Source organism: Phyllobates terribilis, unplaced genomic scaffold (assembly GCF_046119375.1).
Source record: "Phyllobates terribilis strain yellow unplaced genomic scaffold, ASM4611937v1 Scaffold_1__5_contigs__length_1240528914, whole genome shotgun sequence".
In the NCBI taxonomy this organism is placed as follows: domain Eukaryota; kingdom Metazoa; phylum Chordata; class Amphibia; order Anura; family Dendrobatidae; genus Phyllobates; species Phyllobates terribilis.
Window position 1 is genome coordinate 983,791,080 of NW_027362761.1, and position 22,833 is coordinate 983,813,912.

Below are 22,833 nucleotides of genomic sequence, written 5' to 3' on the forward strand. Positions count from 1 at the left end.
AAATGGCGGTGGATGAGGGACTTGTGAATTGGATAATTGACTACCTGTCGGATAGGCCACAGTTTGTTAGGTGGGGGACGGCTACATCAGATAGTGTACTGAGCAGTGTCGGAGCCCCGCAGGGAACAGTGCTGTCGCCATTCCTCTTTACATTGTACACAGCTGACTTTCAGTATAAATCAGACCGTTGTCACCTCCAGAAGTACTCGGATGACTCTGTGATAGTTGGCGGTATTGGGAAGGACCAGGATGAAGAGGAATATAGAAGGGTGGTTGCGGATTTTGTAGTATGGTGCCAGGCTAACCATCTAGAACTAAATGTTAAGAAAACCAGGGAGTTGGTGATGAGCTATGGAAGGTGCAAGAAGGTATGCCTACCTGTTACCATTGACGGTCAGGATGTGGAGATGGTGGACAGTTTCAAATATTTGGGGGTTTACCTGGATAGCAAGCTAGACTGGAAGTGCCACATGGAGAACGTCTACAAGAAGGGGATGAGTAGATTGTACTTCCTAAGGAAGTTAAGGTCTTTTAATGTGTGTGGCAAAATGCTTGAGGTGTTCTACCAATCCATTGTGGCTAGTGCCACCTTTGCGGCAATAATTTGCTGGGGTAACAGTGTGCGTGTTGCTGACACCAACAAGCTCAACAAACTTATAAAGAAGGCTAGCGCGACGGTGGGCCTACAGCTTGGGACTTTTGAAGAGGTGGTAGAGGATAGGATTAAGAAGAAGTGCAGAGCTATAATGGGCAACAACACACACCCGCTTTATGAACTGTTTGCGAAACAGAAGAGCACATTCAGCAATCGCCTAATACCACTAAGGTGTAAAAAGGAAAAATACAGGAGATCGTTTGTTCCAACAGCTATGGGGGTGTTTAACAAATGTCTGAAAAGCAATGTCTAAAGCATTCCAAATGTTATGTTATCATATGTGTCATGTTCGAGATCTGTGTTCTGCTGCTGTGATACCGCAATTTCCTCCGGGATAAATAAAGTATATCTTATCTTAAATAGGATGAAAATTATAATTAAAGGGCATCTGTCAGCACAAAATGACTGTTCAAACCAACCACCTGTGTTCGAAGAGCCCTTGCCATGGTCAAACAATTCATTGCACCATCTCACCTATTTGTTTTCCATCTATCTCCGCCCTCCTCTTCCTTCATTGACATCTCTTGCTTCACAGGATCCAGGTAGATATAGATGGAAGGCAAGTAGGTGGGAAGATGTACTGAATTGTGTGGCCCTGACAAGAGTGTACCGAGTGCAAGTGCTTGGTTTGAACAGTCATTTTCTTCTGACAGAGTCCCATTAAATTAGAATGCTTTTCAGCACAAAGACATACTCCAAATCATATTCTTACCATACAAGTGATTGATTCAATGGAAATTTGTCCTCATTATGGTAAACATCATGCAGTGTTCTCATTTTTTATTTCATTTTGATGCATGGACAATAAGTCTTTCACTAGTGATTGGAAATTATAGAAACATTCATTCCTGCTCTCTAGATTTATCATCATGAAAAGGTTGTTTTCTTTAATAGTATGAAGAATGCTAATTTTTTAATAATATGAAGAATGCAATTAAAAGGGTTGTTCACTGCTTGAACAACCTCTTCTCAATCCCTATGTTTTCCCCTTGTAAAATTGTTATGTCACGTGATCCCTGTGGCCAATCAGCGCTGGCTTCACTCTCCCCTCCTATGGATGACTCACATATATCCTGAGAAAGTGAGAGAGTAGCACCTCTGACTTCCTCTGGGTGTATGTTATATGTCCAAAGGCGGGAAGTGTGAAGCCAGCATTGATTGGATGCAGTGATCGTGTGACATAACAATGTCATGCAATACCTGGGAGAGCCAATGCCGATACCGAGGTGAGTTTAGGAAACATAGGGATTGAGAAGTGGTTGTTCAAGTAGTAGACAACCCCTTCAAGTTGTGAAAACCCATTAACCAGCATTGATATAGGGAATAATAAACTTAACCCATGTGACGCCGAGGATCGAATGCTCCATTGCAGTCTCGTTGCCTGAGTCTGAACAATGTATTAGATCCTAGAAATGACTGCAATGGTTTTAGCTTTTTTACACTGTAATGTTTGCCCATTTGTCAGCTGCAATGATACAGCATGTCTAATCAGCTGAAAAATGCATTCTCAGCTCAGGAATGACTTTCTACGCGCGTTTTTTACATTTTCTTTGATTGGGTATTTGCTTCATATGTTTCTAATGATTATGTATTCTTTATATGATGTACTGCTTCGCGAGAGATCTGAGCCTTGTAAATGTGATCATAAATAAGTAGAAATTGTGTACTGACGAGCCGGGAAGCTAGAGAAATCTTGAAAGGTCACACAACTGTGTGTAACAGGCTGATGTCTGATCCGCACTCGGTTATTTCAGCAAACCTGTTATTTCAATGGCCTTTGAATTATGATATTTTGGTGGAAATGTCCTAATGAGAAACTTTATTATTTCTCTACAATGTTTATTTGGAATTGTAGATATAAATAATTGTGCGGAAATATTAAACCTTCTGTCTAAAAAGTTCTCTAATTTGCAATGTCTTCACTTGATATTAGCAAACAGATAATATATGAACAGCTAATGATTTCCTATGCAGCTCTATGAAGTCTACCTGCTTATGTTTCCTCGCTAAGCACTTAGTGACTTGTCGATATTCATATTTGTCAATCCTAGTCCTTAGCGTTGCTATGTACATTCACACTGACACACAACTTGGAAAATCAGTCCTTTTAACTTCATCAAAAAATGTGGAGGTGACAGCAGTGATTTCCAGTGTTGATTAATCGTTCAGCTAGTGCTAATTAATTGGAGACATTTAGCGGTGTACTAATGAGTCTCACAATAAATCGTTGTATACCATGTCATAACTGATGTGGAAAGAGATGAGAAGTCCATTTCCATTAGCATTCCCTGCTCTGAATATAGTGCTCGGAGCAGAGATTACAGGGAACAAACAGAAGCAAGCGCTGTATAGGGCAGCGAGTTCTATATTTCAGACATACACAGGTAGATACATAGGCCTCGTATGTATACGTGTAAAATATGAAGGAGGACCTATGAATAACCTCATTTCGTATTTAAAATTAGAAATAAGTGAATGTCCTAAAATTAGTTTCAGGCAGATTCATGCAAATAGGTCTATACAGATTAAATTGGATCCAAATAAAATTTGGTCTGAATTGAAAGTGGCCTTAACATAACATTTCGTATGCTCTGAGGTTTCTCCAGAACCCAAAGCAAAATAAATGGAAGGCTGTGAAGGGGTTAAAAAACAAAAATAGATTATACTTTCCCCTCACCTATTCTGATAATGCAACTTACTGCCTAATTAACCAATCGTTCCCCGGGCATTGGATCGTCTGGTGCTCAGTAGACCGCAACCCGGTCAAGAGGGACACGTCACACTTCATTGACAGGAAGAAGTCAGCAGAGGACTAGGCAGGGAGTTGCTGCGTCTGGACAGGTGAGGGGTGGGTCTAGGACAAATGGGTATTATTTTTTTTGTTAACCACTTCCAAGACCACTAAATCTTGGAAAGGTTAGCCAGCTGGCAGTCATTTTGCTGGATTCATGTGAATCAAATCCTCAAAATTTTGGATTCTGTGGAATCACAAATTTTCAAGAAATTGGCAACAAATTTGATTTGTTACTAATCAATTGACTCACATCTATATAAAACTAATAAATATAGAGGTACCCTTGTAACCCAGACATTTATATAATGGATACCCACTTATCCAGTAAGTAGATACAACAGAAGAGATGGCAATCATCAAGACAATTCTTGGGGACCCAACTCTCCCATTCTGCATATCACCTCCTTTGTATTTTATTTTAGACTGTATAACTTTTCTAGTGTTGATGAGCGACAGATGAATGTCGCTCGGTAGGAGCACTATGCTTTTAAAAAAATAATAAGCAAAATAATATTACTTTTTATAATGTCATACATACTAGACTCAATTTCTTTCCATGTGGCAGACAGCTATCTCTTTCAATTTCCCAAGACACATGAATATTTGGCTCGCTGAATAGAAAGCAAGTAACAGACTCCTCTCGTGAAGAACAAAAGAATCAAGTGCTTACATGCAAACTGCCCGACCCTATTCTCCACGGACAGATTAGTAGTAATGAGACCTCCATACGCATCAGAGGATTCCCAACACAGTTACAACTGGTAGATTTGGCCGGGTTTAATTTAAAGGGGTTGTCCAGGTTTAGACAAGTAATAGAAAAGCCGGCACTTCGTCCAACTTGAGAAAACTCTGTGTTTATTGTAACTTTATTTCATACATGCTAAAACCACCGAACAGAGATCTGCATACACTGACGTATTTCGGAAGTAAACTTCATTATTCATAGCTATAAATAAGTAAGTGTACATCCAAAACGCGTCAGTTGTTTGAGTATCTGTGTTCAGTGATTTTAGCAGGCATGGATTAAAGTTAGTTCATAATTTTACTTGATCATATTGGCACGCTGTGCTCCTGCCGCCAAGCATCCTGGATGAAGCCATTACAGGTGTGGTGAGGTTTGATGCTATGTCACTGCAGACTTGTGCATGCTCACATCGCTCACACTAGGCACTGGTAGGATTCTCTGGTGTTTACCGCAAAACCAAGTGGTCATGTGACCGCAAGTATGTGATATGCTTACTTCCGACCACATTACGACTAGAAGTGTGCGGCCTCGCTCAAAACACTAGTATTGAGCGACACCACGCACATGTAGTCGGAATATAGCCAGGAGTATACACAACGCATACTTGCAGTCACATGACCATCCGCTCCCGGCACCAAAGAATCCTGACTGCGCACTGTGAGGATTTAAGAGTCTGCAGTCACAAACCTGGACAAACCCTTTAACGTGTGTGGTCTTTTGACATTTCCAAATGTGTATGCCAAATATAGTTCCCACACACGATCTTAGCAAGAGGATAATGGAGCTAATGAACCTATAGCACTATGTGTAATCACAATACTGATAATCACCTGAGTTTAAGAACAGATAATATAAAAAGTCACTATACTGTATGAACTATTGTATATTTTTAGGATGCATTTCCCTTTCTCTGTAGTTACAGGTATTGCAGAAGCTGAAACCCACAGGTTAATGTGCCAGCAGCTCTTTAATTTATGATGCATGCCACGTTAAATGCAAAATAATACAATTCCTCCTATTCCTCCAGGCTTATCTCTATTCAAGATTCAGATAAACTCCATAGAGAAGACATATACATATGTCTATACATTCAGTAGATAACTAAACTCCTGGGTTTATTCATATGCATTAACCAATAGTATTAATAACATAAGGCCCCTACTCCTTATGGTAATGGTGTTTTATCAAGTAGAGCTTGACTATCGGCAGCAAGGTGTCTAATAGCTTTTAGCCTTCAAGTGGTCATTAGTTACCAGTTTGTAATTACCAGTTGTTACAATGTGGACATCACCTCGGCATATCAATATGCGATAAGTGCGTTTTCTTGGATATGAGAAGTTTGCTAGTTTCTGGATAGGAGGTTGATGCTTATTGAATAGCTTAATGCATTTTGATTGAACTATAAAAGAATTCCAGATTTAATTTAATTTCCAATTTTCTGCTGCTTAGATTTAAATATTGAAGTGATGTAAAATAAATGGATTGCCTATCCTGCCGTACTTGATTTATTTTCTTCATTTTGGTACAATGATTACAGCGGCTGTAATAATAAAAGTCAATATGAAATGTTTCAAGAAGCTTGTTGACAGTTTATTGAAAGACGGTCGGACAACATCTGTTTGCTAAATATCATCACATAGGAATCACTTAAAGTGTTCCAATTCCTTCAGGAAAAAAAAAGGCACAGGTGACTACTATGAGGCTGACAGGTCTCCACACTCTTCCTCGTGGGTGTTATGATTTTAGAGGTGGAGCAAGCGCTGAGACCTTCACTGGTCTCCACACTCTTCCTCATGGGTGGTATGATTTTAGAGGTGGAGCAAGCACTGAGACCTACACTGGTCTCCACACTCTTCCTCATGGGTGGTATGATTTTAGAGGTGAGGCAAGCACTGACACCTCCACTGGTCTCTACACTCTTCCTCATGGGTGGTATGATTTTAGAGGTGGAGCAAGCACTGAGACCTACACTGGTCTCCACACTTTTCCTCATGGGTGGTATGATTTTAGAGGTGGAGCAAGCACTGACACCTCCACTGGTCTCCACACTCTTCCTCATGGGTGGTATGATTTTAGAGGTGGAGCAAGCACTGACACCTCCACTGGTCTCTACACTCTTCCTCATGGGTGGTATGATTTTAGAGGTGGAGCAAGCACTGAGACCTACACTGGTCTCCACACTTTTCCTCATGGGTGGTATGATTTTAGAGGTGGAGCAAGCACTGACACCTCCACTGGTCTCCACACTCTTCCTCATGGGTGGTATGATTTTAGAGGTGGAGAAAGCACTGAGACCTCCACTGGTATCCACACTCTTCCTCAAGGGTGGTATGATTTTAGAGGTGGAGCAAGCACTGACACCTTAATTGGTCCCCACACTCTTCCTCATGGGTGGTATGATTTTAGAGGTGGAGCAAGTACTAAGACCTCCTATTCTAGCATGGGCATGTGATAAACAGGGACTTGGATGTATGATCTTGATCACTGCTGTTGAGAAAAGAAGAATAAAAGTTCACCTTGGATCATAATCCTGAAATGTTACATAAAAGTACATAAAATTACCTGCTCTCCAGTGGCACATTACTGCCAAGGACCCAGCTGTCCTGCAGCTGGACGGACTCAGGTGTGGTTTGCAGCTCGGCGGGCAGCGCAGCCGGCGGGGCCGGACTTTGGTTCCTCCTATGTGTCAAAGAATTGCGATTGAGGGATGTAATGGATGGTTGCTGTGCTGCAGAATGCTGCTTGTGACTAGGCGGTAAAGGCTGCAAAGTTGATTGGCCTTGGTTGTTTGGCGTTTGCTCTGTAGATGAGGAAAAAAGAAAATATCATCAGGACGAATCTAAAAGTGCGCAATTAATTACAAATAAAAAAAAGTTTATACTGCAGGGCCTTAAATGACATTTCCACAGAGACACATTCACTTTGGGCACACAGCGCTCTAATTAACATTAAACAGATGGTAAACTGGCATTCCGTTCTTCATATTGGATTTAATTTACGTTAGCACTTTCATAAACAGTATTTGACAGATACCGATTGCGCTTTTCAAGATCGACATCCAAAATAATATTAAAAAAGGCGAGCAAAACGAAATGACATGAGCAATTCTTTACGGTTCGCACCGGCTCTTTAAACACATGTAATTCCTATAATTATTTTAACAGTGTTTCTTTTGAGCATTACTTAACAGTAATCATTTGTAGCAAGCCAGTAGCTTAACAGCAGTATACCCTGCCAGTTTCGAGGATTTCAGAGTGTGTAGGTCTGTATGTTGATTTGCTAATAGATACTAAGTATTCTCCAGCAGAAGGTCACTCTGCGAAACAGATGTTGTAGGATAGATATCTAACAGACTGAATCACATCTGATTACCACGTCAGAAGACTCATATAGTTAACGACCGTTAAGTTCATTGCAACAAAGGCAAAAAGAGAATTCCCTAATTAATACAGAAACACACCTCCCATGGCAAAGGGGGCATCCCTAATCATGGCTATCGTAAAGAAGAACTAAGTTAATCAAAGCCCACAAATTATATTTCATTCTTATCTTATCCTCAATTTTAAGCCTTCAATAGTGATCCCATGAGTATGAAAGATATTTACAGGACAGTTTTTAATGTACTGGTTTTGCTGTAACTTCTTACTTTTGTCACAAGAGATTTTTAATAAAGCCTTGATAGACTGTGACTACAGATGCGTGGATCTTTGACATTCACATTTTCTGAATTTTTCACAAAAAAATTGATTTGCGTTGAAAAGATGTATACAAAGCTCAATACTGGAAAGCTTGTAATTGCTCAAAAAATACATGTAGGGGAGAGGAGAGAAAGTGAGAGAGAGAACCTAACTGACCTTAAGAGCTTACACTCTACAGAAGACCCTGCTGTCCATAAGAGCTTTCACTCTATAGGAGGAGAAGACCTCACTGACCGTAAGAGCTTACACTCTATAGGCAAGACAGGACCCCACTGACCATTATGAGCTTACACGCTACAGGAGAGAGAAGACCCAACTGGCCATAAGAGCTTACACAATATAGAGAGAAAGACAGAGAGAGGACCGCGCTGATCATAAACGCTTACACTCTATATGAGGAAGAAAGAGAGGACCCCACTGACCATAAGAGCTTACACTCTATAGGGGAGAGAGGACCCCTCTGACCATAAGAGCTTGCACTCTATAGGGGAGAGAGGACCCCACTGACCATAAAAGCTTATACTCTATAGGGGAGAGAGGACCCCACTGACCATAAGAATTTACACTCTATAGGAGAGAGGACCCCACTGACCATAAGAGCTCACACTCTATAGGGGAGAGAGGACCCCACTGACCATAAGAACTTACACTCTATAGGGGAGAGAGGACCCCTCTGACCATAAGAGCTTACACTCTATAGGGAAGAGAGGACCCCACTGACCATAAGAGCTTACACTCTATAGGGAAGAGAGGACTCCACTGACCATAACAGCTTACACTCTATAGGGAAGAGAAGACCCCATTGACCATAAGAGCTTACATTCTACTGGTGAGAGAGCACCCCACTGACCATAACAGCTTACACTCTATAGGGAAGAGAGGACCCCACTGTGCATAAAAGCTTACACTCTATAGGGAAGAGAGGACCCCACTGACCATAAGAGCTTACACTCTGCAGAAGAGACTTACCCAGTGACTTTGGAAAGGAAAGTGACTCTGCTGTACAAACTGTGCTCCGCTGGGAACAGCTGATCTGTGATGGCCCAGGTACTGACCACCACTGTACGAGGTATGGTAATCTGTAAGATGTCATAGCTGCAGGGCATTATGGGGAGGCCCATGATGCGACACAAAATTACATCAGCCCTATTTCTGATGCTTCTGCAGTGTGGGAAATGAAGTTGGGCAAGTCTCTTTTTTTGCAGTCTACGAACTGAATCTAAAAATGTTCAAATTTGCATGAAACCACTAATTTCAGAAAATTCAACTCAAACTCGGTCATCCGCTGATTGAGCCATTCATCTTTAATTGTGACTAATTTCAAATTTCTTTTCCCTTATAAAATCTAAATCCTTGCGTTATCACCATGTCTCTTTCAATCCGATAAGAAGGAAGGTATCAAAGGGCAACAATGAATATTGAATAGTGATAAGTATTTTAATAAAAAGATATTTGATAACAAAAATTGATATCCAGATAAACCTCAAGAGCTATGATGAAAAACAGAAAAAAAAACATTTGCAACCTTTAGATTAAAATCTAAAATCTATTACTAATGCTCCAGCAAATCCTAGAATATTATGGTAGTTTCACAAATAATAACTGAATGGCCACTTTTTACTGCAATGTAATTTTCAAGTCCAACATTCTGGGTTGATCAATTCTATGTTATATATTCTAATATTAATAAATAATAATATGCTGTAAATATCATGACAGTGGTCTCATACAGAGATTCAAATGTCATGCATAAGACATAAAGTTATGCCATATAATTCTGGATGTTTATAGGGGAAGCTTCCAGCAGCCTATCAGTGACTGCAGTGGTGATCAACATCTCTGTTCTGTCTGACGACACCTATGACCGCTGCAGCCAATCACTTGTTACAGCCATGACACTTTTGTTATCTCTGATGCCAGCAATTTGCTGCAGCGTTCACATGTTCATCCGGCTGGAAGATGAAGCACCTGGGCAGCACTAAAAAAAGAGCATAGGTGGATCAGCAACTTGAGACCTGGGCAGCCCTGAAGGAGGAGTGGTGGTGGATCTGCAACTGAGACCTGGGCAGCCCTGAAGGTGGAGTGGTGGTGGATCTGCAACTGAGGCCTGGGCAGCCCTGAAGGTGGAATGGTGGTGGATCAGCAACTGAGATCTGGGCAGCCCTGAAGGAGGAGTGGTGGTGGATCTGCAACTGAGGCCTGAGCAGCCCTGAAGGAGGAGTGGTGGTGGATCAGCAACTGAGACCTGGGCAGCCCTGAAGGAGGAGTGGTGGTGGATCAGCAACTGAGACCTGGGCAGCCCTGAAGGAGGAGTGGTGGTGGATCAGCAACTGAGGCGTGGGCAGCCCTGAAGGAGTAGTGGTGGTGGATCTGCAACTGAGGCCTGGGCAGCCCTGAAGGTGGAATGGTGGTGGATCAGCAACTGAGACCTGGGCAGCCCTGAAGGAGGAGTGGTGGTGGATCTGCAACTGAGGCCTGAGCAGCCCTGAAGGAGGAGTGGTGGTGGATCAGCAACTGAGACCTGGGGAGCCTTGAAGGATGAGTGGTGGTGGACCAGCAACTGAGACCTGGGCAGCCCTGAAGGAGGAGTGGTGGTGGATCAGCAACTGAGACCTGGGCAGCCCTGAAGGAGGAGTGGTGGTGGATCTGCAACTGAGGCCTTGGCAGCACTGAAGGTGGAATGGTGGTGAATCAGCAACTGAGACCTGGGCAGCCCTGAATGAGGAGTGGTGGGGTATCTGCAACTGAGGCCTGAGCAGCCCTGAAGGAGGAGTGGTGGTGGATCAGCAACTGAGACCTGGGCAGCCCTGAAAGAGGAGCGGTGGTGGTTCAGCAACTGAGACCTGGGCAGCCCTGAAGGAGGAGTGGTGGTAGATCAGCAACTGAGACCTGGGCAGCCCTGAAAGAGGAGCGGTGGTGGATCAGCAACTGAGACCTGGGCAGCCCTGAAAGAGGAGCGGTGGTGAATCAGCAACTGAGACCTGGGCAGCCTTGAAAGAGGAGCGGCGGTGGATCAGCAACTGATACCTGGGCAGCCTTGAAGGAGGAGTGGTGGTGGATCAGCAACTGAAAACTGGGCAGACCTGAAGGAAGAGTGATGGTGGATCAGCAAGGTGAGTATAATACATTTTTATAAACGATTGAAAACTACAAATTCCAGCAGGCTTAGGAGGTGTAGTTTTTCAATCACAGGAGAGCTTCAAGTGGTGGATCAGTGCTCGGAGGCAATAACCATTCTAAGAAATTCCATTAAAAGTGTATCTTATCAAAGCAAGACAAGATCAATGAGTCAGTGCTGATGTAATAGGCATATAGCTGCTATCATTCATGTATATGAACACAGCATGAATATATATCTTATGTAAATGTAATTCTGAGTGGCACCACATGACATGGTTTATAATGTAAAACATATTGGTTCCATGCATGATTCATAGGCAACGTTTCAGGCTGGTGATACAGCCCATTTTATACCAGCCCCAGCCAATATTACTCTCAGTATGATATAGTGAGCTGGCTTAAATATTCTTGTATTACTGAGTCAGTAGACAGTATGAAAGGCTTGATTATGGTTTTCCTCAATAATATTACTGGCCCCAATCAAAATAACTGCTAAATGAATAAGAGGAAAAATAGCAGTCAGTCTCGATCTGGCTGCAAGAAAATAAGACCTCATGTACACAACGGTATTACAGATCTGTCTAGTACAATCGCCATGTGCTGCTGCACTGCTTCTGCCAGGGGGCATATGTCTGGATAATGTGCTGCTAGGACAAAGTACCTCTCATACTAATCAAATGTAGAATCAAAAGGGATTTGGACATTTAAGTCCCGCCCACAGGCCACCCAGAAATGCCCTCAAAATGCCCACCTTTGGGTGTGATTTTGCTGAACCCTATCCCATTTGCAGGTAAATTTGTATGGCTATATCACCAAAATCAGGACTATTATCAAGTGTACATATGGGGTCCAAAGGGGTATGCCACAAAAAACATCTCACACTAAGGACAGGTGCAGATGGTGGTAGATTCTCTCATCCGAGAGAATAGGGCTGATTATGCAAATAACACTCTGATCAAACTCTGACCAGTGTCAGCATAGTGCAACTTTTTCCTCGGACAGACTCTGAGGAAAAAATTGGACATGTGCACGGCCCCATAGAATAACATTGTTCCGAGTGCGATCCGATATTTGTTGTATTGCACTCGGACCAATAATACGGTCATCTCCATGAGCCCTGAGGCATACATAGTGTTAGTACAGGCTCCATGATAAAATAGAAGCATAATATGACTGTGTGCATAAAGGTTTACCCTTGTTTTTTGTCATTCTTCATTTTACGTACAGTAATACAAACCCAGCTATAGCTATAGAACTGGCAGAATACTTGTCGAGAGGAACCACCCACTGTAAAAGAGAGGACGGCAAGTTACAGAGCATGAGAATCGGGACAGTTCCTGGACATATTAGACGCCCTAAACGCTGTTTTATCTTTTTGCGGTGGAGGGCGGATTTTAGTGCTCATTCAGACATCAGTTTTTCACATATGAGTTGTATCCATGTTTTTCCTGTACATATTGTACTCTCTAGCTCTGTTCACATGCTCGTGTATTTTTGTGTGCCGGGTGGTCTGCACCAAAACGCAGAGACATGTCTGATTCTCATCAGTAACAGATCAAACTCACCAAAGCAAGTCTACTGGTCCGTGAAAGATTTTTCACTGACTACTTGTTAGAATAAGCTTGAGAAACCTCCATCCGTTTCTATTTGTATATGAGAAAAACTGATGAAACTCTCAAGACAAAAAGTGACACATCGACCAATCAATGATGCAAATTTTATCCAAAACACTGGTACAAATCTGTACTTATTTGCTTTTGAGAAAAATAACCTGTTGTGCGAATGAGGCATAAGACCATGTATTTCTGCAGCATTTATGTGAAAGGACAGGTATGCTTTATGATTTGGGATGTATAACATTTTTCCTCATTTTCAAGCTAAAAATTACTGCCAAAAGATGCCCCAAACATTTTATGGACAGAGTGGGGACGTGATTTTTACAATTCATTAATTAAACCTGTAGTGTAAATGTACATTTATATACCAGTCAATGACTGTGAGAAGTTGAGTACCACTCTACATGGGTACCCCAATGCCTACTTTACATGGGCACCCCATGGCCTACTCTACATGGGCACCCCATGGCCTACTCTACATGGGCACTCCGATGCCTACTCTACATGGGCACCCCAAGGCCTAGTCTACATGGGCACTCCAATGCCTTATCTACATGGGCACTCCAATGCCTACTCTACATGGGCATCCCATGGCCTACTCTACATGGGCACTCCAATGTCTACTCTACATGGGCACTCCAATGCCTACTCTACATGGGCACTACAATACCTATTGTACATGGGCACCCCAAGGCCAACTCTACATGGGCACCCCAATGCCTGCTCTACATGGGCACCCCAAGGCATACTCTAGATGGGCACCCCAATGCCTACTCTACATGGGCACTCCAATGCCTACTCTACATGGACATCCCAAGGCATACTCTACATGGGCACCCCAATGCCTACTCTACATGGGCACCCCAATGCCTACTCTACATGGGCACCCCAATGCCTACTCTACATGGGCACTCCAATGCCTACTCTACATGGGCACACCAATGCCTTTAGGCTGTGGTTAGCAACATTTAGTAGATTATCTGCAGCAAAGCAACCATAACAAGATAACCAAACTCAGCATCTGACCCTTAAAATAAATCAGCCGCTGCGCTTCTAATAAATGATAGGTCTTTGACATTAAGTGCAGGTTTTAAGACTTATTTAACAATAACTATTTCTTAAAATATCAGTATAATATGAATGGTGAGCCTAAGATACCTGCAGCACAATGTTATTAATTATGTGTCAGCAGTAAGATTTGTGTAGCAGTCTACAATATAAGTCTTGCAGCTACATTGACTTTGGACAGAAATGACATTCGCGTCATGTCAGAACATTTCAGAGCTGATGAATATTACTCATATTGCTCCACGAGCGGAACAAGCCGTGTACACGCTACGTCGAAACTGTTTTCATATTTGCAGAGGAGAGGCCTGGAGTTAATGCCGGGTGAATTGTTTTGCCCATATTCCGCTAGCTTGCCAATCTTATTAACAATAAATATTTAGCGCCATTTCCAATTTTATTGCCGTGTAGAGAATTCATGTGGACGGATAGCTGGAAATTGAGGAGCACATAAATTCATCAAAGAGTTATGAGTCAGGTAGATTTTACTGCAATTAATCAGTGCTGCCTTTCTCCACACCAGTGGGTGTCATTGTATTTGATTAGAATCACTGCTGAGGCCTTCGAGGCACATTTCAACAAGACAGTTACAAGGTAATTCAACCAGTCAAAGCAAGCACCCAATTAAAAGAGATCTGTCTGAAGAAAACTGATACCGCGGAAAAGTCTGTTTAATGTATGTCATGCGCCAGTATGGAGGGTGCCTACTGCCTAGATAGACGTGCAGTAACGGATCCTTTGTGTTAGCAAACATTACACATTAATATATTAATCTATCTGTGTCTATGCTGAACGGGAATTAATGTATCAATGTGGCGGAGGTCTTTGTCAGGCTCGGAATGGTTCACAGAGACTGTCAGAGATTTCTGCTTCTCGTTAACTCAGCGACACCATTAGCACACAGTATTTCCAGAACTACTGCTAAAAACAAGCTTTTGTGTTACATGTATTATTAAAATAATGTTGGCATATTTTTATTTTCATATCACAATCTGTATTAAGAAACAAAATTAATAATGTTGCAATCTTCACACTGGCCATCGAGGATTTTTTAGACTTTTACTTCCTGTTCTTTCAGGAAGAGTTTTCAGCAGGCTCCTTACCCAGGGCTGTGGAGTCAGTAAGCCAAACCGCCGACTCCGACTCCTCAATTTCCATGACTCCGACTCCACGACTCCGACTCCCTCATACATGGCTCATGTTTAAGTGATAAATTTACTGTAGCACAGATTCATCTCAGCTAAAAGCCTAGACCCTTAGATCAAGAATAGGACAGACATTTATAGGACATTTCATAACTTTCCCAAATTCTTATGAAAAAAATATTCCCCACAAACTGCATTGAACTACTGTACCCAATTTATTACCGTATATATTTTAGGAGTTGGTGTCGGTCCATTTTATACCGACTCCTACTCCACCAAAATGGGCATCGACTCCGACTCCACAGCCCTGTCCTTACCATCAGAGGTAGGATTACACTGACATGTAACACTTTTATGCACAGCTGATAACACGGGATCAAACAATCATTAGAGGCAATGTCACAACTTCCTGTCCATCCCCCACTTTATTTTCCAATGTCTTGATTTTTCTCTTGTACAAAGAGTAGTATTCTACACTACATGAGTCATATTCAAGGGATGCCCTATGTAATTTCTTGTTCCCGACTTGACGATTTTTTTCGTTTTTGGGCTTCCATTTTTTCTCCCCTTCTCTCAAAAGCCATATTTTTTTTTTCCGTTAACATGGTAGAGCTTGTTATTTTTCAGTAAGAGCTGTACTTTTGAATGACACCATTAATTTTATCATACAATGGGCTGAAAAACAGGAAGAAAATTCAAAGTTGGGTGAAAAACAAGATTCCTCCATTGTTTTTTGGGGGGATTGTTTTCATGGCATTTGTTCTGCATTAAAAAACACAGCAATACCTTGTTTATCCTGTGGTGACGCTGTGGGAAAAAAACTGCCAAGTTTTCTTAGTTTTATATTGGATCCTAAATGATTAATATTGTGTAGATTACAAGAGTTCTAACTTGAAATATGTTGACAAAGATTAGAAGAATGACACCACTCTTCTCCATATTTGTCTGATATTGCAACGTAGCCCAAATTCGAGTTATATTATGACTTTTGGGAGTTTGCTTTTTACCAGTATCCTACATACAAATGCACTATACAGTATTTCAGCCATATAAATAAATGTTTTATTTCAGCCATAAACATGCCAGTAATTTTAATGAGCTTTAAAACGTTCGAACCAATTACAGACATTATTCCCTATCCATACGATGGGAATAACTTCCCGATGCTTGGATCTCTACCGATCCCAAGAATGATGCTCTGTAGAGCCCCATCTGACCTCCACTTTATTTATTCTCTATGAGACAGGCAGAATTAGCCAAGAACAGAGCCAGGCCATCTCTGGCAGTCTCACAGAGAATGAATTGAGTAGAGGTGTGGTACTCAATCTCAACTCCAATCAGATGGTGCTCTGCAGAGCCCAATTCCTGAGATTGAGGGGGTGCCATTGCTCAGGTCATCAGCAATCATACATGAGATAATGGATAACATCTAGATTTTTTAAAACCCTTTAACATCAAGGGCCTTTTTTCATAATCTTAATGGGGTTGTCCACTGCTTAATCAATTCAGTGGGCCATAAAATAGAAACAATCGATGCTCACCTAATACAGTAGCACTGTTCCAGCGATTGTCCATTAGTGGATAACCCCTTTAATTCCGCTTGGAGTTAAAACTATAAATCAGAGTTCTTTAATTTGTGGCACTCCTGCTTATGAAACTACTACTCCCAGCATGCAGCTACCAGGCCCTTACTATAACTTGCTTTGCCGCAAGTTGGAGAGTACTAAAATAGCTTCTAGTTTGCCATACATGTGTAAACAGGTACGTGGATGCAACAGTGCAGAGAATGAGGACTCAGTAGTAACTAAACAGATATTTACTTGATTAACACTGATAGACAGGTGCATCTCACTAAATTAGAATATCATCAAAATGTTTTTTAATTTCAGTTCTTCAATACAAAAAGTGAAACTCGTATATTATATAGAGTCATTACAGAGTGATCTATGTCAAGTGTTTATTTCTGTTAATGTTAATGATTATGGCTTACAGCCAATGAAAACACAAAAGTCATTATCTCAGTAAATTAAAATAATTAAAAAAAAACACCTGCAAAGGCTTCCTTCCGTTTAAAGGTACCTTAGTCTGTTTCAGTAGGCTCCACAATCATGGGGAAGACTGCTGACTTGACAGATGTCCAGAAGGCAGTCATTGACACATTCCACAAGGTTCCCGGGTTCCAATTTTCATTTGGAAATCAAGGTCCCAGAGTCTGGAGGAAGAGTGGAGAGGCACACAATCCAAGCTGCTTGAGGTCTAGTGTGAAGTTTCCACAATCAGTCATAGTTTGGGGAGCCATGTCATCTGCTGGTGGAGAACCAATGTGCTTTATCAAGACCAAAATGGGCAAAGCCGTCTAACAGGACATTTCAGAGCACTTCATGCTCCCTTCTGCCGATAAGCTTTATGGAGATGGAAATTTCATTCTCCAGCAGGACTTGGCACCTGTCCACACTGCCAAAAGTACCAATACCTGGTTTAAAAACAACAGTATCACTGTGCTTGATTGGACAGCAAACTCGCCTGACCTTAACCCCATAGAGAAGCTATGGATTATTGTCAAGAGGAAGATGAGAGACACCAGACCCAATAATGCAGATGAGGTGAAGGCTGCTATCAAAGCAACCTGGGCTTCCAGAGCTCCTCAGCAGTGCCACAGGCTGATTGCCTCTATGCCACGCCGCATTGATGCAGTAATTGATGCAAAGGAGCCCCGACCAAGTATTGAGTGCATTTACTGAACAAACATTTCAGTAGGCCAACATTTCGGATTTTAAAAACATTTTTCAAGTTGTTGTTGTTATAAAGTATTCTAATTTACTGAGATAATGACTTTTGTGTTTTCATTGACTGCAAGCCATAATCATCAACATTAACAGAAATAAAAACTTGAAATAGATCACTGTTTGTAATGACTCTATATAATATATGAGTTTCACTTTTTGTATTGAAGAACTGAAATAAATTAACTTTTTAATGATATTCTAATTTTGTGAGATGCACCTGTATGTGGTGTCCACAGAACAATATCAAAGTATAAAGCAAACAATGGAAATAAATTATTATACAATGAGAATACAACAATTCGGCTTTTCTGAGTATTAACACAATTCTGTTGGCGCACTATTGTTCTGTTGTTACAAGTGAACAACTATTACCATCTGAGTGTCTTGGACCTAATACCGTGGCCAGAAGTGCGTCAGAGTACTATTGGGCTGTCACCGTCGTCACCCTATCTCTCTCAGGCAATACGAATCGTCATACAGGCCCTAACCAGAGTCTACAATACTATGCCATTTGGCCGCAAATCCCTCATCAATCAGTCACTTTGCACACCAGTTGAACTGGCTGCTGTAGTCTACTGAAGCACGGCCCTAGTCCCCTTTGTACAGTACGTCTATACCGGAAGTTACAGCTCACATGAATGCCCTCTTCCGTGGCCTATTCGTCTCTCTCTGTCCTGGCTCTGCGCATTCAGCTTGGGTCTCCCAGCTTTGGGCTCTCATCTCCGATTCTGATCACACGGCTCTGGAACTCATTAATCGGTTCCTCACTCGGATGTGCTTACTCGGTTCCTAGTTACTAGTAATGGCAGCTATAAGCCAACTTCGCTGCACCACAAGTCCGTCCTGCCACAAGTCCAGGCGCCGACTCTTCCCCTTCTCAGCCTTTTATAATTAATAACTGTGCCAACAGTTGTCAACTGACCTGGTGTCTCCTCCAATCTCTTCCCCTAAGGAACCATGTACTTCGCCCTACAGTTCTTGCGCAGGCAGTTCTTGCTACTTTCTCTTGTCCTGCAACATTTGACCAGCAGATGGCGATGCCTGATTCTTGACACTAGGTCTCAAACTGTGGAAATCTCTCATTTGTTTATCTCCTTACACATGTACTTTCAGCCCTTTTAGTAAGCCATCCAACAGTAGATCAGATGTAAATGTGTTTTCTTTTTCTCCTGTCTTCCTTGCCTCTGGCACTCTCTTATGCAGTTTAATGTGAATTTGCTCATTGGCCTACTGTTTACATAATGAACAATTTATAATAGTAGCCTGAAATAGAATGTAAACATTTAATGTGTAAAACTGGCTGCCCCAGAAGAGACATGGACACTTGGAGCCTTTTTTGCTTTATAGGAAAAATAAAAATAAGTTAGCATAATAAGATTTAACTATATGAAAGATAATAAGTGCAGCTCCTGACTAAGTGGCACACAACAATGAAGAAATGAACACGGTGTAATATTGTGGCAATATATAACTATGTAAAGAGTAAGCAAATGGGACCACATGAAAAAAATATCATAAAAGTTTAAAGAAATAATCAAATGCAAAATAATGAGTATTGCTCTCTCAAAGCAATGGAATATAACTGTGATATGCCAACACTACATGACCAGTGGAGGTCTGACCTCTGGGCATCGTGATTTAGCACTGCAGCCCATAAGTATGTGTGGGGAGTCCAGAAGTCAGACCTCCAATGATCATAAAGTAAAAGAATATCCTAGTGATACACTATTATTTTAGAATATACTGACATTTTTAACCTTTATCTTTAATCCTTGTACGATATGCCCAATAAGGGCTCGTGCAATCTGACAAAGAATTGGATCGCACTCGGCCAAATGTTATTCTATGGGGCCATGCACATATCAGATCATTTCCTCATACCTAGTATATCCGAGGAAAAATTTGCAGCATGCACAATTTGCATCCGATATTTGGATCGCACTTGGCCATGCAAGTCTATGGGTCAGTCAAAAGATTTTCACAGACTGACAGAATGGAAAAGATGGAGAAATTGTTTTTTTCATCTTCTCTTAATTCAAGAAAATCGGATCACACTCTGATTACACTTTGATCGGAGGGTGATTAGCATAATCGGACCAATTAGGATTCGAGAAAATATGGTGGTATGACCCAAGCCTAAGACTGTCATAAATATAGTTAGCTTCATAGGGTACAAGCTGGAATTTGTAACATTACCAAAATGTGTAATACTTTTATCTTATGTGACAGGAGGCACTGTGACGACCAGCACTAGACCCCTAGAACACCAACATGTTTGGCTAATGTATCTGTCATGCATCTGGGTTTGAACCCTTGAGCCTGTGCTTTGTAGTCGGCTTCTCTGTTCGCCAAGCCACAGTAGATACACCTTTTCTCCGGGTGTTTAGTTGCTGTTATCCTTACTGCAGTCTTTTTAGGGTGTTTTCATTTACTCTTTTGTCTGCCCTATCACCTTTCAGGTGAAGCTTTATATACTTTCCCCCTGCTGGTATTTCCTGTTCGTAATAGTCTCATTCGTATGTCCAGCCATACTGCTGCAGTTAAAGCCAGTCAGTGAAAGACCTGCTAGGGTTTATCTATGTGCTGTTTATGTTCTTTACCCTGCACCTATCTTCTGTTTCTTTTTAAGAAGCTTGGGCGGAATATTCTCTAACAGTTCATACTTAATCCTTTATTTTGTATTTCATGGTTTGATTTACTCTCTCTGGGAATTCTTTCTATTTCAGCACACTTTCCCTTTTGTAGGTAATGTACACTCTGCTCTGCCCTCAGGTTCTTTAGGACTAACGTGAAGCTCTTGGTGGCCATTAAGGCAGCACAGGTCCGAGTTGCCATCGTCTAGTCTGTGGTTAGGGCTATCACAGCTCACACAGGAACCACTAGGGACTGTGGGGTCAGGATCTCTAGTCTGTATAGGATCCGGCTGGGTCAGTTGCAGTTTTAGTGTGTTACTTATTTTTGTATACTATCATAACAGTATCATATCAGAAAAAAATCTTTTTGAGACCACGTCTGCACATATACTCTAAAGGGACATGTACTCTAAGGGTATGTGCCCACGATGCAGAAATGAAGCAGAAAATTTCTGCAGCGTTTCTGCATGGTCTTGGCAGTCAAAAACGCTTGAGAATTTTACACGCATTTTTGTAGCGTTTTTGCAGCGTTTTTACATGCGGATTTGACTTGCGTTTTTCAAGTGCATTGGAACCTCAAATCCGCATGCAGAAATGCACAAATAATGGACATGCAGCGGATTTTTCCGCAAGGAAAATCAGCTGCAGAAAATTCCGCAGCATGGGCACAGAACATGCAGATTTTCATTGGGGATCATGGGGCACGGATTACCAAGCGTTTATAAAGCGTTTCTGCAGTGGAAATTCCGCATCAAAAACACTTGAAAAACGCATAGTGGGCACATAGCCTAAAGGTGGTCATCAATTACAGGCTATAGATACCTTTGACATAGAAATGTATCATTTCATTTTTACATACTGTATGCTAGTGATTACCTTTAGTATAGTTAGCATTTATTATATATTGTATAATTTGTATACAGTACAGACCAAAAGTTTGGACACACCTTCTCATTTAAAGATTTTTCTGTATTTTCATGACTTTGAAAATTGTACATTCACACTGAAGGCATCAAAACTATGAATTAACACATGTGGAATTATATACTTAACAAAAAAGTGTGAAACAACTGAAAATATGTCTTATATTCTAGGTTCTTCAAAGTAGCCACCTTTTGCTTTGATGACTGCTTTGCACACTCTTGGCATTCTCTTGATGAGCTTCAAAAGGTAGTCACCGGAAATGGTTTTCACTTCACAGGTGTGCCCTGTCAGGTTTAATAAGTGGGATTTCTTGCCTTATAAATGGGGTTGGGACCATCAGTTGTGTTGTGCAGAAGTCAGCTGGATACACAGCTGATAGTCCTACTGAATAGACTGTTAGAATTTGTATTATGGCAAGAAAAAAGCAGCTAAGTAAAGAAAAACGAGTGGCCATCATTACGTTAAGAAATGAAGGTCAGTCAGTCCGAAAAATTGGGCAAACTTTGAATGTGTCCCCAAGTGCAGTTGCAAAAACCATCAAGCGCTACAAAGAAACTGGCTCACATGAGGACCGCCCCAGGAAAGGAAGACCAAGAGTCACCTCTGCTTCTGAGAATAAGTTTATCCGAGTCACCAGCCTCAGAAATCGCAGGTTAACAGCAGCTCAGATTAGAGACCAGGTCAATGTCACACAGAGTTCTAGCAGCAGACACATCTCTACAACAACTGTTAAGAGGAGACTTTGTGCTGCAGGCCTTCATGGTAAAATAGCTGCTAGGAAACCACTGCTAAGGACAGGCAACAAGCAGAAGAGACTTGTTTGGGCTAAAGAACACAAGGAATGGACATTAGACCAGTGGAAATCTGTGCTTTGGTCTGATGAGTCCAAATTTGAGATCTTTGGTTCCAACAACCGTGTCTTTGTGCGACGCAGAAAAGGTGAACGGATGGACTCTACATGCCTGGTTCCCACCGTGAAGCATGGAGGAGGAGGTGTGATGGTGTGGGGGTCCTTAGCTGGTGACACTGTTGGGGATTTATCCAAAATTGAAGCCATACTGAACCAGCATGGCTACCACAGCATCTTGCAGCGGCATGCTATTCCATCCGGTTTGCCTTTAGTTGGACCATCATTTATTTTTCAACAGGACAATGACCCCAAACACACCTCCAGGCTGTGTAAGGGCTATTTGACCAAGAAGGAGAGTGATGGGGTGCTACGCCAGATGACCTGGTCTCCACAGTCACCAGACCTGAACCCAATCGAGATGGTTTGGGGTGAGCTGGACCGCAGAGTGAAGGCAAAAGGGCCAACAAGTGCTAAGCATCTCTGGGAACTCCTTCAAGATTGTTGGAAGACCATTTCCGGTGACTACCTCTTGAAGCTCATCAAGAGAATGCCAAGAGTGTGCAAAGCAGTCATCAAAGCAAAAGGTGGCTACTTTGAAGAACCTAGAATGTAAGACATATTTTCAGTTGTTTCACACTTTTTTGTTAAGTATATAATTCCACATGTGTTAATTCATAGTTTTGATGCCTTCAGTGTGAATGTACAATTTTCAAAGTCATGAAAATACATAAAAATCTTTAAATGAGAAGGTGTGTCCAAACTTTTGGTCTGTACTGTATATATAGTTAGCATATATTATATA

The 22,833-nt window shown here is 41.6% G+C and overlaps 1 protein-coding gene across 17 annotated transcripts in view; it reads right to left on the reverse strand.

Moving 5' to 3' along the window:
- Positions 1-22,833, reverse strand: part of TENM3 (teneurin transmembrane protein 3) — a 1,704,102-nt gene that overhangs the window by 370,453 nt on the left and 1,310,816 nt on the right. For all 17 annotated transcript variants that reach the window (XM_073643373.1, XM_073643362.1, XM_073643479.1 and 14 more), the window contains one exon: positions 6,757-6,994. In XM_073643373.1, coding sequence (XP_073499474.1) covers positions 6,757-6,994 — 238 coding nt within the window. The remainder of the gene's footprint in view (positions 1-6,756; positions 6,995-22,833) is intronic.